General features: G+C 37.9%; 2 protein-coding genes across 11 annotated transcripts in view; one reads left to right on the plus strand and one right to left on the minus strand.

Annotated features, from left to right (window-relative positions):
- P2RY12 (purinergic receptor P2Y12) overlaps window positions 1-12427 on the minus strand; it is a 49178-nt gene extending 36751 nt beyond the window's left edge. Inside the window, exon 1 of one of the 2 annotated variants that reach the window (XM_074405498.1) lies at window positions 12270-12427. In XM_074405498.1, coding sequence (XP_074261599.1) covers window positions 12270-12291 — 22 coding nt within the window. In that variant the 5' untranslated portion in view covers window positions 12292-12427. The remainder of the gene's footprint in view (window positions 1-12269) is intronic. The other variant, XM_003925036.3, reaches the window with a different exon arrangement.
- Window positions 1-16902, plus strand: part of MED12L (mediator complex subunit 12L) — a 361238-nt gene that overhangs the window by 300592 nt on the left and 43744 nt on the right. For all 9 annotated transcript variants that reach the window (XR_012519124.1, XM_074405495.1, XM_039480199.2 and 6 more), the window contains 10 exons: window positions 2089-2277; window positions 3493-3567; window positions 3687-3877; window positions 4727-4888; window positions 7206-7317; window positions 10270-10359; window positions 11385-11494; window positions 11671-11806; window positions 12606-12767; window positions 15065-15427. Coding sequence is in view for 8 of the 9 variants with exons in the window: in XM_074405495.1 (XP_074261596.1) it covers window positions 2089-2277; window positions 3493-3567; window positions 3687-3877; window positions 4727-4888; window positions 7206-7317; window positions 10270-10359; window positions 11385-11494; window positions 11671-11806; window positions 12606-12767; window positions 15065-15427 (1590 nt within the window). In the remaining variant the exon portion in view is untranslated. The remainder of the gene's footprint in view (window positions 1-2088; window positions 2278-3492; window positions 3568-3686; window positions 3878-4726; window positions 4889-7205; window positions 7318-10269; window positions 10360-11384; window positions 11495-11670; window positions 11807-12605; window positions 12768-15064; window positions 15428-16902) is intronic.

The following is a 16902-nucleotide window of genomic DNA, read 5'->3' on the forward strand; positions in this document are numbered from 1 at the left end:
GGTTCTTTTTAGCAGAGAATGGTAGTTAGAAACCGAGGAATTTTGGGTACTCTGTGTGCTCATGGCTATGGAGTGTTATTAATTCTAGGACCCATCAGCAGACAAAGCAAGGAAGAAAATGACATCCATATACATAAATATGTGTAAATACCTATATTTATCAGTTCCTACTGATACCTTCAATCCCAATCCAACCTCACAAAGTTGTTCTACACTTTTGCCTATTTCATGTTAGTATCACCTTCTTCTGTGTTTCCCAATGCTGATTCCCAAAACCGTCATCTTACTTGTTTGTTTAATTCTATAATACATCTGAAATACTTTTAGAAATGTTACTCATGGCTGGGTATGTTAAATGTGCCATCCAATGCTTTGTGAAACAATGATTAATTAAAATACAGTATCAAAAATGTACACTAGGCCAGGGCGCGATGGCTCATGCCTATAATCCCAACACTTTGGTAGGCCAAGACAGGCGGTTCATGTGAGGCCAGGAGTTTGAGACCAGCCTGGCCAGCATGGTGAAACCCCATCTCTACTAAAAATACAAAAATTAGACAGGCATGGTGGTACATGCCTGTTATCCCAGCTACTTGGGAGGCTGAGGCATGAGAATTGCTTGAACGTGAGAGGTGGAGGTTGCAGTGAGTTGAGATTGTGTCATTCCACTTCAGCCTGGGTAAGAGAACGAGACTCTTGTCTCAAAAAAAAAAGGACATGTTTTAGTTCCATTTTCTCTAAGGATTTAAAATATTGTGTCTAAAAATGATCTGAACTTTTCCCATCCCTGTGAATATATTCTTCATCTGAAATAGAACTAGGTTCATTTAGTTTTGCATTGTTTAAATTCCTTTCTTGCCCCTAGCTCTGTCTATAAGATAGCTTACTTAAGTCAAACTATACAAATAAGTATACTCAGAGATGTGTTCTTCCGTATCTCTCTTACCAGATGATCCAGTTTTATTACTTTTTGGTTTATTCTCACCCCTATGTTTTTTTTTTTTAATTCTCTTTTCTTATTAAAAGAAGTGACATACATTATATATTAATTTGTACTTGGCTATAGATGTCATGTCGACTGGGTCATGTTTTTGTATTTTACAGGCATGTTGTAACTGTGGTAAAAATTAGCTACACAGTCATATTGGTGTGGAGAGGCAGTTGTGCATTGGTTTCTAACTATGAGTTCATATTGGAATCACCTGGGGCATTTATAAGAATTTGGATGCCTAAAAAATTACTGATATCTGGGTGCCACCACCTGAGTTTGATTTAATTAGTCTGATGTGGGCCCTGGGCATAGACCCCAGGTCGTTTTAGTGGGCAGCCATACCACTGGTGTGGTGTTTAAGAAACAGACTTCATCCAAAATAGATCAGGGTTCAAATTGGGCTCTGTTATTGCTGGTGATTTCTTATCTTATTTAGTAAAATAGTTTGCCTTTGAAAAAATGGTAAAGAAAAGATAATAGGAGTTTAAATTGGTAGAAACTCTTCAAAGGGTAATTAGTCACATACATCTATAGCCCCCACTCCTGCTCACACTGGACCCAGCAATTGCACTTCTATGATATTACCCTAAGAAAATTATTGTATAGAAAAGAGATGTGCATGAATACTTATAATGATAACATTTATAATAAGTATCAAAAAGGAAGATAGTTCTCTAAATATTTATTATACTGTGTTCTGTCCAGTGGGATAGTACAATGTATTCCATAAAAATTGAAGAATATATATCTGATAGAATCATTACATAACAAGTTAGAAAAAAACTGACACAAAATAGTACCTAGAGCAATACCTCACTTTCAAGTTAAAAACACACTAATATTCCCTTTATTGTCTTTCCTTTTCTTTTCTCCCTTTAAAAATTTTTTTTAAGCAAGGTTCTACTTTTTATTTTTTAGAAGTCAAAATGCTAGAAATTTTGTTTTTAAAACTTTTCTACCTACTTTATTCATATAGTTTGTTAAATTGGAAAATTCCTGTCAGTTTTATATTCAATTATGCATTGTGGATTTAGTGCATATTGCATACATATACTGAAAGCCAGTGCCTGTCAATCTAATTGCCATATTATTTTTAGGAATGGGTAGGAGAGCATTGCTTAAAAGAACCTGAAAGATTATGTACAGACAAAGAACTTATATTGGACCCAGTGCTTTCAAATATGCAAGCACAGAAATTACTGCAGCTTATCTGTTATCCTCATGGCATTAAAGAATGTGCTGAGGGGGACAACCTGCAAAGACAGCACATTAAGCGTATTCTTCAGGTAAGTGGCATGAAGAGTGTGTTTCTGTCATTTGGCAAATTCTTTGTGATTATAAAAAGAGTTACTGTCTTTTTTTGTACTTGCTAATTCCTGACTTAAATTAATTCTGATTTTTATTCCCCACCTTTCTGTGGAATTGCCATACTTTATTTCTGGGTGGATGTACATGCTGCAAATTGTATATAATCATCAAACAAATATTGATATTTTAAGTCGGTATTGTATTTACACGAGAAATATGCTTCAGATAAGAGCTGTGTTAAATATCTTATTAAAGAAATATTGGCCGGGCGCGGTGGCTCAAGCCTGTAATCCCAGCACTTTGGGAGGCCGAGGCGGGTGGATCACGAGGTCAAGAGATCGAGACCATCCTGGTCAACATGGTGAAACCCCGTCTCTACTAAAAATATAAAAAATTAGCTGGGCATGGTGGCGCGTGACTGTAATCCCAGCTACTCAGGAGGCTGAGGCAGGAGAATTGCCTGAACCCAGGAGGCGGAGGTTGCGGTGAGCCGAGATCGCGCCATTGCACTCCAGCCTGGGTAACAAGAGCGAAACTCCGTCTCAAAAAAAAAAAAAAAAAAAAGAAAAAGAAATATTGAGGCCGGTTGCAGTGGCTCATGCCTGTAATCCTAGCTAGCACTTTTGGAGGCCGAGGCAGGTGGATTGCCTGAGCTCAGGAGTTTGAGGCCAACCTGGGTAACATGGTGAAACCCCGTCTCTACTAAAATACAAAAAGTAGCCGGGCATAGTGGCATGCACCTGTAGTTCCAGCTATTCGCGAGGCTGAGGCAGGAGAATGGCTAGAACTTGGGAGGTAGAAGTTGCGGTGAGTTAAGATCACACTACTGCACTCTAGCCTGGGCAACAAAGTGAGACTCTGTCTCTTTAAAAAAAAAAAAAAAAAGAAAGAAATATTGAAATCATTTTGGAATGGGATTGGTTAAATATATTTTGAAAGGAAAAATGCCTATTTAGTTTCAGTGCATAGCTGAGTCAGGCACAGTTTTAACTGTTTATTTAATAATTAGTGTTTCTATTTATTTGTTTGTATCTCTACTTAATAGATATGCTACAAGATTTAGAACCTTTGGACCCATATAAATTATTTTATTGTGTATGGTTATTCTGCTCTTTCTTCACAAAATAAGTAATATAAGGAATTACTGTATTTTAACACATTTGGTGTCTATTATTCTTTCGATTTTTTCCCAGAATCTTGAGCAGTGGACACTGAGGCAATCCTGGCTAGAACTCCAGCTAATGATCAAACAGTGCTTGAAGGACCCTGTGAGTTTATATTGAAAGCTTATCTATGTATACAATTTTATGAAAAGCAAAAAAAACACATTGATGTTTGAGGATAAAGGAATACACATATGTGCCAGTGTTCTTATATCTAACTCTAGGGCTCTGGTTCTGTGGCTGAAATGAACAACTTACTGGACAATATTGCAAAGGCAACAATAGAGGTATTCCAGCAGTCTGCAGAGCTAAATAATAATTCCTCTAATTCTGGCATGAGCCTCTTCAACCCAAACAGTATTGGAAGTGCTGATACAAGTAGCACAAGACAGAATGGAATAAAGACGTTCCTAAGGTATTTTTGTCTGTTGTTTTATTGATCTATCATGATTTTTTCACAAGTAACAGTAATTTTGTGTAGCACAGTGATTTTTCTTTAAGTCACAGGAATGTGAAGAATATAGTTACTTGTAACTGATGATTATCATTATTTTAATAAGTCAGTGAGTAAGGCTAGAGTGGATGATACGTTCATATTTGGAATATTTGATTGAGTTGGCGTAGACACCTTAAAACTGCAGGTGAACTCAGGTTTGGTTCATGCCTTCCGTGTCCCTTCGTCTACTATGTTACATAGTATTCATCATATGGGACATGCTTTTTTCTACCATTTTTATTAATTTACCATTTTGCACATATATATTCTAGTAATTTCTGTTCAGAATTAGAACCAGTAGGCATATGAAATCTTAAAGTAATTATTTAATCATGAAAGGCAGATTGATTTGTATTTCAGCATTTTGGTATAAAGTATATCTAGCAAATTTTAAACTTTAAAAATTAGCTATTAGTATGCTTCATATAAAAACATTTCATATTGTAATGTGACAGAAAGTACATTGCTTGTTGGACAAAATGATTGTTTTTAATCAGAGACAGAGGGTCCTAGGAAAACATTACATAACAGTTTCATTACACTAGCCTTCCAGAACTGCATGCTTTATTGCTTTCTGTAAGCATAGGTGGAAGCCTCATGCAAATGCCTGGTGTTTGGAAAAAGGAAAGATAATATACAAATAAAAGGGAAATTTTAGCACAGTCTGTGTGTCTTGTACATCAAAGTCTGGCTTTGGAGTTTCTTTTGTAACTGTGGGAGAGGAGGAAAGGTTGTTTTCTCTGATGTAACACCTGTTTCTGATTTTAGTTCCTCTGAACGAAGGGGCGTATGGTTGGTGGCCCCTCTCATTGCCAGGCTGCCAACTTCTGTGCAAGGAAGAGTGCTCAAAGCTGCTGGGGAAGAGCTGGAGAAGGGGCAGCACTTGGGTTCTTCTTCCAAGAAGGAAAGGGACAGACAGAAACAGAAAAGGTACGGCTGGAAGATGTGCGTTTGTGTGAGCGTTTAAAGAATGATTGAGAACATCTCTCTTCCTGTAAACCTGTGTGGTCATTGCACCCACAGTCCACTGAAATTTAGTTTTTAAATGGAACTGGAAATACTCTGTTAGGCCAGGCTGTCTTATTCCCAGGAAGTTTCAGGTTGTAATCCTTAATACGTTAGTTCTCAACTCTGCCTTTATATCCGAATCACTGCTGAACTGTTAAAAATAGTGACTCTGAAACCTGCTTTAGACCAACTGAATCAGATCTGGATAGCTACGTGATCCCTGTATTTTATTTTTAATTATTTCTAATTTTTTCTATTATTTACATATTTATGTGTAAAATATATGTAATTTATAATTCTGGCATGCTGATATCTGAAATAGTTGATCATATTTTTAATATTTAGGGCTCCTGTTCTAGACTAGACATTAAAACTCCTAAGCCACCACAACCGTTTTCTTAATTTATTTTATGCCCAAGAAAAGGTTTCAAGTAATTATATTTGAAAACCTTGTCACTGAGAAAGAAGGAAACCTCACCCTAATATGAAAATGCCATGAAACCTAGGAATTAAGAGGAAAAAATTGATAATTTCTTCCATTAAAATAATATTTTAAGCCTGTAGGTTTCTTATCCCCTAATGAATAATACCATAGTAACCACCATTTATTGACCTCTTACAAAATGGCACCTTCTCTATAAAACTCATTATGTATGGGACCTTTTAAGATTCTCATTACAATCATGTGGCAATTACTCTCATTATCTTCTTTATATCACGTTGAAACGGAGGTACTTAAATGTTACATGAGGCCGGGCGCGGTGGCTCAAGCCTGTAATCCCAGCACTTTGGGAGGCCGAGACGGGTGGATCACGAGGTCAAGAGATCGAGACCATCCTGGTCAACATGGTGAAACCCCGTCTCTACTAAAAATACTAAAAAAATTAGCTGGGCATGGTGGCGTGTGCCTGTAATCCCAGCTACTCAAGAGGCTGAGGCAGGAGAATTGCCTGAACCCAGGAGGCGGAGGTTGCGGTGAGCCGAGATCGTGCCATTGCACTCCAGCCTGGGCAACAAGAGCGAAACTCCGTCTCAAACAAAACAAAACAAAACAAAACAAAACAAAAAAAATGTTACGTGAGTTGCTCCAGGACACACAGCGAAGGACATAAAGCCTGGGTTGCAATCCAGGAGGTCTGGCTGCTGAGCCTGTGCTCTTAACTGCAGTACATTTTGGTAGAGACCCAGCATTGTATGTACTTTATTTGTTTTTCATCTGGTTGTTTTTACCATCTTTGCCAGGATTAATTAACCAACAAGAAGGCATAATTTTAATTTTCAAATCATATTTGCTAGTAAGCGAGTTTGCATTGCCTTACATCCCACAGGCAGGACAGATGGTATTGAAGAAACTTGAAAGAAAGCTCTTCCCATGTCAGGGGCTCTCCATTCTGCCCATGTAGGATGACACTTACTGAAATATTTTGGCCTAGGTCTCGTTTTAAGAAATTTTTCTTTCCAACATGGCATTTCATTTGTCAGTATGATTTGTTGATTGCTCTCTAATTGAAGACGTTTTGTTAAAATGCCAATTTAAAACAGAACTTTTAACCAGATGCCTCGACACACCTCTACCAGTGGAGGCTGGCTGGGGGCTGTGGTGGAGCACCCAAACCCACTGTTTTTTGGCATCAGTCCTGGCTGCTAAATTAGCTCTACTAACACTAGAGGTCGCCAGCAAGCACACCGATTTTGGAGTCAGTCCTGGCTGCTAAATTAGCTCTACTAACACCCTGCTTTTTGGTCTTGGGAAATGTGCTGAAAAACAAAATCAAACCCCAAAACAAGCTCAGTAGATGTATAGGCCTATTTTCTCAGACTCGAAAACAAGTTTTAATATGAGAACTTTAAAAATTTTTGATTTTATCCTGTGTATAAATTGATATTCTTGCTGATATATATTTTAAAATTCTGCGTATTATTGTAGAACATGAATTCACTGTCTTCTACTCTCACTGCCTGGCATGCTCACATACAGTATGGATTGATGCTGGTTTGAAAATGGCCTCGAGGGCAATTAGAGCATACTAAGTGATTTAGAAGCATTACTGTGGCTTTTCATCTTATAAGTAGAGGGATGATTTAAATTTTCAAGCAGTCTTTGGCTGTTTACCACCACCCTTATTTATCTAATAGTGAAATAAATAAGAACAAATAATCTGAGGCAAAGAAATGAATGTTGCCAGAGGAAGTAATGCATTATTTCTAACTAGATCTGCTGTTACTGCTTCCTTTGTAGTATGTCTCTTTTGAGTCAACAACCCTTCCTCTCACTGGTACTTACCTGCCTTAAGGGACAAGATGAACAAAGGGAAGGCCTCCTAACATCTCTCCAGAATCAAGTTAACCAGGTAAAGTATAGTATAATATTAAGCCAGACAAATATCTTTCTAATGACATTCATTTATTTGCCTTTCAAATACTGAGATTAAACTTTAAGGGCCAGGCGCAGTGGCTCACGCCTGTAATCCCAGCACTTTGGGAGGCCAAAGCTGGCGAATCACCTTAGGCCAGAAGTTTGAAGCCAGCCTGACAACATGGTGAAACCCCATCTCTACTAAAAATACAAAAATTAGCCAGGCATGGTGGCGTGTGCCTGTGATCCCAGCTACTCAGGGGGGCTGAGGCGGGAGGATTGCTTGAACCCAGGAGGCAGAGGCTGTAGTTAGCTGAGATCATGCCACTGCACTCCAGTCTGGGCAAAAAGAGTGAAACTCCATCTCAGAAAAAACTCACAACTAATAAGGGTACAAAATATTTTGATTAGACGCTAAGAACAATCCATGTCCTATTCTTCTACCTGGCATTTTAGATACCACAAGATGAACAACTTTATGTTACTGATACGTACAATAAATGTGTACAGCCTAGAAGAGTAAAACTTTACACATTACATATGACTTTGAAGTACCTGCTCCTTTCCTAACCCTGCCTCATCGGAGAGGATCTGGAGTCATCTGTGCTGTAGCAGGCAAGGCAGTGAGTCCAGCTCCTCAAGCTTGGAAGCCATGTTATCAGGCACAGTCCCAGCTTGAAGTCTGTAGGTTCAGGAACTGAGTTTTATTGATGGCAGCCAAGTACACAAGAAATAATCAGAAGGCGTATTGATTTATTTAGAAATAATTTGGACGTTGCCTTTTCACCAGACACAGTTCTCCTGGTTGCTGTTTGGGACTCTTGCATCTATGTACTGTAAGAAAACTGAGCTTGCACAGTAGAAATTGGAGAGCATGGAATCAAGCAAAGTGGATAGCTTGGCCTTGTGAGGTGTTTTATCCTGATGCAGAGCCTGATCGACCCCTTGTTGTGGTGCTGTGTTTCCGTGATACCATGTCTTTCCCTTGAATGGTGCTGGATGGACATGGACAAGGACACGTGTTTGATCCTCTTGTTATTTCTCGCCATTTAGATAGGAGAGATCTAGCAGAGCTCTACAGAGAGCAGTTGTAGTGAACCTTTTCTTTTTCCCATTTGCCTCCCCTTTTCCTTCCCTTTGTCCCTCCCCTTTGCCTTTATTCCTTCCCGTTTCCTCCCGTGTATCCTCTTTTCCTTGCCCTTTCGTTCTCCCCGTTTTTCCCCTTTTCCCTTTTCGTTTCACTCTCCTTTCCCCCTTCCCGTTATTTTACCCTTTCCTCCCCTTTCCCTCCCCTCTCCCTCCCCTTTTTCCCGTTCACCTCCCCTTTCACCTCCTTTTCCTTTCCCTCCCATTTTCCCTTTCCCTCTTTTCTTCTCTTTCCTCTCCTTTTTTTCCTCCCTTTTCACTCCCCTTTGCTCTTCTTTTTCCTCCCCTTTTTTCTTTTTTTACTCCCCTTTCTCATATCGTTTCCTTTTCCTCCCCTTTTTCCTTCCCTTTTTCATCTTTTCCCTCCCCTTTTGCTCCCTCTCCCCATACTTTTCCTTTCCCTCTCCCTTTTCCTCCCCTTTCCCCTCCCCTTTCCTCCCTTTTCTCTCCGTTTTGTCCCCTTTACCACCTTTTTCCTCCCTTTTTAAATGTAAGTCATATATGACCTCTGTATATCTAGCATAAAAATTCTGGCTTACAAGGCTAGACACGATTTGACACCGGCTGTCCCTCCTACCTTGTCTCCTACCAATCGTGACCCTCCTTGCTTCACTGTTGTTACACTGGCCATGTTACTTTTCCTCGAACTTGCTGAGCAACTGCTCCTTTCAGCGCCTGTGCATCTTTTCTTCCCTTTAGGTGGAAAGATACCCTCCCAGATACTAGCTTGACCTGCTCCTTTACTTCATGTCTCTGTTAAGATGCTACCTCCTTTGGGAAGCCTTCATCACCCTCTAAAAATAAGACCACAGCCATTCTTTATACCATTGCCCTGCCTCATACCACTTGTTACACTTAGTTTTATTTGTCCCACTACTATTATTTGAACTCCATGAGAGCTTGTTGTTTAGTTAACTGCCTTGCCCCCTTAAGACACCCTTGAGGAGAGGTCCATTTCTTTTGATGAGATTTGGGAAGTGCTTTCATCTCACCAGGCAGGGTATTTACAGGTTATCTGTTGACATGGAGTACTTCTGCATGTGACTCATTTCAGCTCTTTTGAGATGACTCTCATTAACAACCGTATTTCAGAGCATGGAAGGGTTTTTGTTGTTGGTTTTTTTTGTTTTGGTTTGCACTTTTTTTTGCTCATGTCATCTGATTCTAGGATGTTGCCCACTTGTGGCTCCCTTTTCTAAGCAAATTTTTTCTTTTCCAGCATTTGTATGAGTCAGTGAGGAAATGAAGAAATAGCCCACTTTAAAAACTGATAAGCCAGTTGACTGAGGACTACAATCCCATATTTTTCAAAATACTGTACCTTCTGTTTATGAAGGAAGACAAATCCATAAGATAGCAGACATCCTCTTCTATAAAACATCAAAATAATGCATTTCCTAGGGTTCACAGCATGTCCCCAGAAATATAATACAGGACTGATACAAAATGTAATTCTTTCTCTCCAGTATTTTTCTTCATAAGACCAATGAAGTAATGTATTTTTTAAAGTTTTTATTAATGCTTAATTTGATGACACTCTAACGCATTTTCCCAGGCCTAATCATAGTCTATATAATTAAATAAGATTTTTTTCTTCCACCTAGAAAGGCAGATGCACAAATAAATAGCCAGATTTCTGTCTACGTGGAGATAGAAGAAAGCTAAAATTTTATTTAGCTTCATTTGTTAATTTGTTAAAGAAGTTGTTTTTTGCTATCAGTATAAAAGCTCAATTCATCTTTAAATGAGAGAAAAATTCAACTTTAATGGGGAGAAAAATATTTGTTTTTCCTGATCCTAGATTTTAAGTAACTGGAGAGAAGAACGATACCAAGATGACATAAAAGCACGACAGATGATGCATGAAGCATTACAACTTCGCCTAAATTTGGTAAGAAATATTTTTAGTATTTTCCCTCCATTAAACACATCTACATGTGAAAGTAACTCCAGCTTTCAACTTCTTCTAAGTGCAAAGTCTGCATTACAAGGTGAGGCCTTCCGTTCTTTGTTCTCTGTAACTACTTCCCTGTTTCTAAAGCCTTCTGTTTCCTTTGCTACTTTCCTTCCTGTCTGGTCATACTTCTAGACAGTGCTAGTTATTTTAAGCATTGATTTGCCTTCTATACCTCCTACCCCAATGAATCTCTCCTTTTCTTCAGTTTGCACTAAGGGTAGGTCTGAGAAGACTATTTTAAGATAAGTGTTAGCTTCTAATTTAAAACCATTTAAAACATCCTTTAACTCAAAGTTTTGTCCCATCAAATTAATTATAAAGGCAAATCCCACAGAGAAATTGTATAGAAATTTAAAATTTCTCACATGTTGTGCATTCCTTTGAGTTTTTCTTTTCTCATCAGGCAGGCCCAAGTGCAGGCCCCTCTAGAGGATGGCCTGCCTGATACTTGTGTAGTTATTTCTAACCTGGTCCCGACATGTGAACTGGTAGGACTGCGTATCAGGCCTCCTGCCCATCACTGCTGTAATAGTGGATGTTTCCATATGGTATTACCATAGCAGGCTTAGATTCAATAGTAATTGTACAGCAAACACAAAGTTGCAGATAATTGGATCACATAATTTTGACACTATTCAGGTTTAATTCAACTATAATTGCATCATAAAAATGGACATCATAAAAGATTAGGAACAAAAGTTACTTTAAATTTTGCCTACTTCCCTTCTTCATTTTATTTAATTTTTGAATGACTGAACCGTGCTGAAAGAACTAAAAATAGTGATAAACATGTAGTTATATGAGAGAAAAGATAGGATAATCCATAAATTAGAGCATCCCTTCTTGTTGTTGCTGTTGTTTAAAAAACAAAAACGAATTTAAATTTGGCCACATAAAGCAATGGGGTGTTATTTTCTGTTTTACAGAATGCACATGTTTTACTGTATTTTGTCTGCTAGGTAGGAGGAATGTTTGACACGGTACAGAAGAGCACCCAGTGGACTACAGATTGGGCCCTCCTTCTCCTTCAGATCATTACTTCAGGAACTGTTGACATGCACACTAACAAGTATGGCTTTATCATTTCACATTTTGCTACATGTATGCATGGTATAAGCTTTGATATACTGATGACAGTTTCTGTCACATCTTATTTACTTGGGTACTATTAAAAATTCTGTGCTTTTAATACAAATGCTCAGTTTCGCTTTAAGATGAAAATAATTGTTTTCTTTCTTTTCTCAGTGAATTATTCACAACGGTTCTTGACATGCTGGGTGTTCTCATCAATGGAACATTAGCCTCTGACCTATCAAATGCATCCCCAGGGGGATCTGAAGAGAACAAGCGTGCATACATGAATTTAGTAAAGAAACTGAAAGTAAGTTTGAGATAAGCCTTTATTATGAGCTCAAGTTGTTTATGAATTTATTATCTAGTGCATTTTAATCTACTCATTAAATTAAATGTTAACGATTGTATTCAACTTAATTTAATGTGATTATTTGCTGTTTGTTTCATCTAACCTTATCGGTACCCAGAAGTTAACAAGCACATAACCTTGATTATTTTTTATTTAAAAATTATGATATATGTTTAATTTTTTAAAGAACTTTAGAAATCCACTGTTAAATATATAACCAAAATATTAACATTAGATAGATTTATCATAACTCTATGCTTGGACTGGCATGTGCCAGTCCAGCCATAGCCATTTGCATTGAAATTTGTAAATCTATTCATTTGACCGCGGACAGAATCTTTGAAACAAACTTTAAGAAAACAGTGCAAAAAAGAAAACAAACAAATCTGATGCATTAACAATCAAATAAATCAATGGTTACCTTGTAATCTGACCCTGGACATGAGAAAGTGTTCTGTTCTGCAGCTCCTGCCTTCTGATTGTGATCGCTATCCTGGATTGTTGTCATTTCAGCACTATGATGTTTGTTGTGTAACAACAGTGGCTTTGTATGTATTCTGTTTTCTATTTAAATAGAAGAAATGAAACACTCAGTACTCTATTTGGAACTGCCTCAAAGACCATGTTCAGGGTTAAAGAACATGTGCTGAACTATAAAAAGGGAAATGTTTCATAGGGGAACTTCCTTCTGGTTAACTTTTGCCTTTATTGTAATTTCTGTCCCATTTTTCACTCACTCTCTCTCTTTTTTCTTTAGAAAGAGCTCGGAGACAAGCGATCAGAAAGTATTGACAAAGTTCAACAGTTACTACCTTTGCCGAAACAGACATGTGATGTCATCACTTGTGAACCTATGGGTTCCTTGATTGACACCAAAGGAAACAAAATTGCTGGTTTTGACTCTATAGATAAAAAACAGGCAAGAGTAAATGTTTTTTTCTCCTATATAAATTTATTTACACAAAAATCAAATACTTTTTCTGGTCTTACCGTAGGCTATATAAAATATCTCAGCTTCACTGTTGATTTTTAAAGGCGTATTCTTGTCTTCGAAGTGCACTTAGTCATTGGCATTATCATATAATGAGGTCATATCTTTGAAGATCTTCGATTTAAATGTTTTTAGGACTTAAGATGTTTCCCTGAATTTAAGCAAATTTCTGAAATCTACCAAGAGAAAACTCAGTAAAGCTTAGTGTAAAAAGAAAAAAGCTAAAATAAGTTCTGATTTTACTTCAAATTTAGAAGTGGAATATATTTATCAATAAAAATTTTTTTGTAAGCTGTGCATGGTGGCACATGTCTTTAGTCCCAGCTACTTGGGAGGCTGAGGCAAGAGGATTGTTTGAACTCAAGAGTTTAAGGCTGCAGTGGGCTATGATCATGCCTATTAATAGCCACTGCACCCCAGCCTGGGCAACAAAGTAAGACCCTGTCTCTGGGGAAAAAGAAAATTCTTCATGTAGTAAGCTATTTCAAATAAAAATTATTAGGATATTCTCTATTCTTATCAAAAGTATTTAATAGACGTATTTTATGTAAGAAGATATTAAAGAAGGTTCTCTAACATATGAGAAGAGTGGTCAGATATTCTTTTAATGAACATTGAGCAACCACAGACATTCCACAGTCACCAAGATGGAAGACAGAGTTCTTACCCTCAAGGGGAAGGTAGACAATTACAGTATAATGAGATTTGTGTGTCATGGTACAGAGAGAGTATTAGGTGATAGAATAGGGTCCCCAGGAAAATGGACATGAGTCATTTTGAAGGATTAAAAGTTAGCTGGGAGGTAGGGAAAATTGTGGTACAAATAAAGGGAGAGTTTTTATGAAGACATGAAAGAAGGAGACATACCAGGGAATTTAGAGTAGCCTGAGAATCTAGTACCAATTTGTGGAAAGAAAAAAAGCTAAAGTCATGGTCAAGTTGAGTTTGTAGTGTCAGTGGACTTCCTGGTAGTAAAACGTGGAATCCGTGTGGATGTGTGTGTTTTAAACTAAGGAGAAAGTTCTCATCTCAAGAGAAATATTAGGAAACATTCAATTTACAGGTGTTAATTGAACCTTGGTTTTATTTTATTTTATTTTGTTTTTTATTTACTTATTTATTTATTTTTGAACTGGAGTCTTGCTCTGTTGCCCAGGCTGGAGTGCAGTGGCATGATCTTGGCTCCCTGTGACCTGCATCTCTTGGATTCAAGACATTCTCTTGTCTCAGCCTCATGAGTAGCTGGGATTACAGGCACATGCCACCACACCTAGCTTATTTATTTATTTATTTATTTATTTATTTATTTATATTTTTAATAGAGACAGGGTTTCACCACATTGGCTAGGCTGGTCTAGAACTCTTAACCTCAGGTGATCCACCTGCCTCGGCCTCCCAAAGTGTTGGGATTGCAGGTGTGAGCCACTATGCCCGGCCTGAACCCTAATTTTAGATGAAACTACTCATAAGAATTAAGTATAGATGACAATAGTAACACGAATGACTGAGTAGTTATTTGCGGGGACACTTAAAGGAAAAATATTTTTAAATTTGCATTTTAAGGAAAGTGCCAAGAGATGGCACCCATCAATGTTAAGAATAAAAACAGAGTAAGAGTTGTTTTTTCTAGAGTCAGTAAAGATAAGCTTTGAGAAGTGAAAGACTTTACTTACGCCTGCTGCTATAATTTAATTCTCTAATAATAATAATATATTCAGAGATTGGCTTATTAAGTTCAGAACCCCCATATTGAGCCAAGTTCATACAGATTTGTATTGAAGTTGATACAAACCCAATTAGAGGTTGACTATAACTTCACTCTTAAATTTGATATTATCTTAAAAAGTATAAATAGATAACAGAGATTTAGAACTGCTTATAATTTAGTAAGATTAACTTTGCAGTGTTAGAATTTTTTGCAAAACTTTTTAGAATTTTTTATTAGCAAAAATAGGAAATATACATTCACAGTAAAATATCCTAGATTGTCTTGTGTTGCCTAAACAGCATCATGTGGTATAAAAGACTTTAGAACTGTGCTTCTAGGTCTGAATCTAGCCACTGCTCTCCAGTGACATCGCTGTGTAACCCTCTCTGCTGTATTCTTGGGTTCTCTATGGCTCATGCCAGCTAAAATGTTCTCTGAATCCATGACCTATACAAGCCTGGCCTATGAATCAGGAAAAGATCGGAGTGTGCTGTCATAGAGCGCTGTTTTCCTACAGGGTCTCCAGGTCTCTACGAAGCAGAAGGTGTCCCCGTGGGACTTGTTTGAGGGTCAGAAGAACCCAGCTCCTCTGTCGTGGGCCTGGTTCGGGACAGTCCGAGTAGACCGAAGAGTGATCAAGTATGAGGAGCAGCATCACCTCCTGCTGTATCACACACACCCCAAACCCAAGCCCCGCAGCTACTACCTCGAGCCACTGCCCCTGCCTCCTGAGGAGGAAGAGGAAGAGCCTACATCTCCAGTTTCTCAGGAACCAGAAAGGAAGTCAGCTGAGTTATCAGATCAGGGAAAAACCACAACAGATGAAGAAAAGAAAACAAAGGGAAGGAAGCGCAAGACGAAATCCAGCTCGAGAGTTGATGTAAGTGGGGGAGGAACCTTGGCTCTTTAGCATTTAACATGAGATTTACTTGTGCCCAAATCATATCCCTAGAAATGTTACCAAGGGCAGGATAAGTTTTGTTATGACAGTTCTCCTAACAGGTTTCTGCAGTAATTAACTGAATGGCACACAATGACTTGTCACAGACAGTCAGATTAAAGCTTTTGATTTTCCTCACTTTTAATTATTTTATTTTATTTTAGGCTTCCATTGTGATGTTTAGTTAATATTTCAGTGCCTCCCAATTTCCTCAGGTTTGAAACTTGAATTTTTTAGAACAATGCAATCCCAAGCTCTCACATATTTTTAATATGTCCAAAATGTTTATTTTGAGTGGTTGTAAATCAATATAAAAAGCTCTATTTGCTTTTTCTTTGCTAAAAGTTGCAGTTAGCATATCCAATAGGATGTTTCTGAGATTTGATATTTTACTATTCCCTCTTACTCTCCTACATATTGTACTTCTTCTTTACCATGTTTTCAGACTTTATAAAAGACAAAAATAAACCTAATTTAGTAGTTTTATTTCTTCTCTATTAGTGTTCCCCACCTATAACAATGTTTTCATTACAACAGAAATCTATTTGATGGTGATTTAGAAATAATTTTATAAACCTTGAGAAGTAATGCATAAAATATCTTTCTATTTAAATTCATTTGGGAAATGCTTGATAGAGGATTTGAGACATTTTTTAATGAAATTCCACAGTGTTTTCACTGCACAGTGGAAGAAATATTCACCATTTAGTTCAGACATTCATGATTGGTTATTGTTTACCTGTGTGAGAACTAAAATCCATCTGCCTGGTGGTGATTAATGCCATTCTGGAAATGACCACCACCACTTTTGGATGCTCGAGCATCAGTGCCCCCTTCTCTATCTTCCTATCAGTATTCCTTTGTCTTGAAGGGATGTTTAACATGGTCCAGACTGACACTCCCTCAAATTTGGGGTTTCTAGCCTGTGAGTCCACATGGATGGGCTTTTGTTCTTTTCAGATAGCAAAAGCCCTGAAACCCATGCTGTTCCCCAAGTCAGTCTGATCATGTCCCCTCTTCCTCTCTTCTTCCTGAAGCTCCCTCTTTTCAGTGAGATATATTCTTTGGTAAGATTGCAGGGAAATGAGGCTTTGTTTCCCTTTCATCATCTAGCACTCGACTAGAGGAGGGAAATTGAGGCCTTCAGGTGTGATCCTTAGAGATTTTGGAGCTACTATAAGGAAGAAGAAGTGTGGGGGGTTGAGCGGGTGTCTACTTCTTTAGAATGATGTCTGGAAAATTGCAAGTGAAATACCATCTTGGCCAAGGAATGGTTCTGAAGCACTGCAAGGCTCTCTGGCATAATTCTCCAGACCCAAGGTATCAGAAAGGTCTTCTAAGATTAAATGATCAAGAGTCTTAGCAACTGAAGGTGCTTCTTCAGTGATGAGTGTTGTTCAGTTGGTATTCCCAAC

This window comes from Saimiri boliviensis, chromosome 9 (genome assembly GCF_048565385.1).
Source record: "Saimiri boliviensis isolate mSaiBol1 chromosome 9, mSaiBol1.pri, whole genome shotgun sequence".
NCBI classification, from domain to species: domain Eukaryota; kingdom Metazoa; phylum Chordata; class Mammalia; order Primates; family Cebidae; genus Saimiri; species Saimiri boliviensis.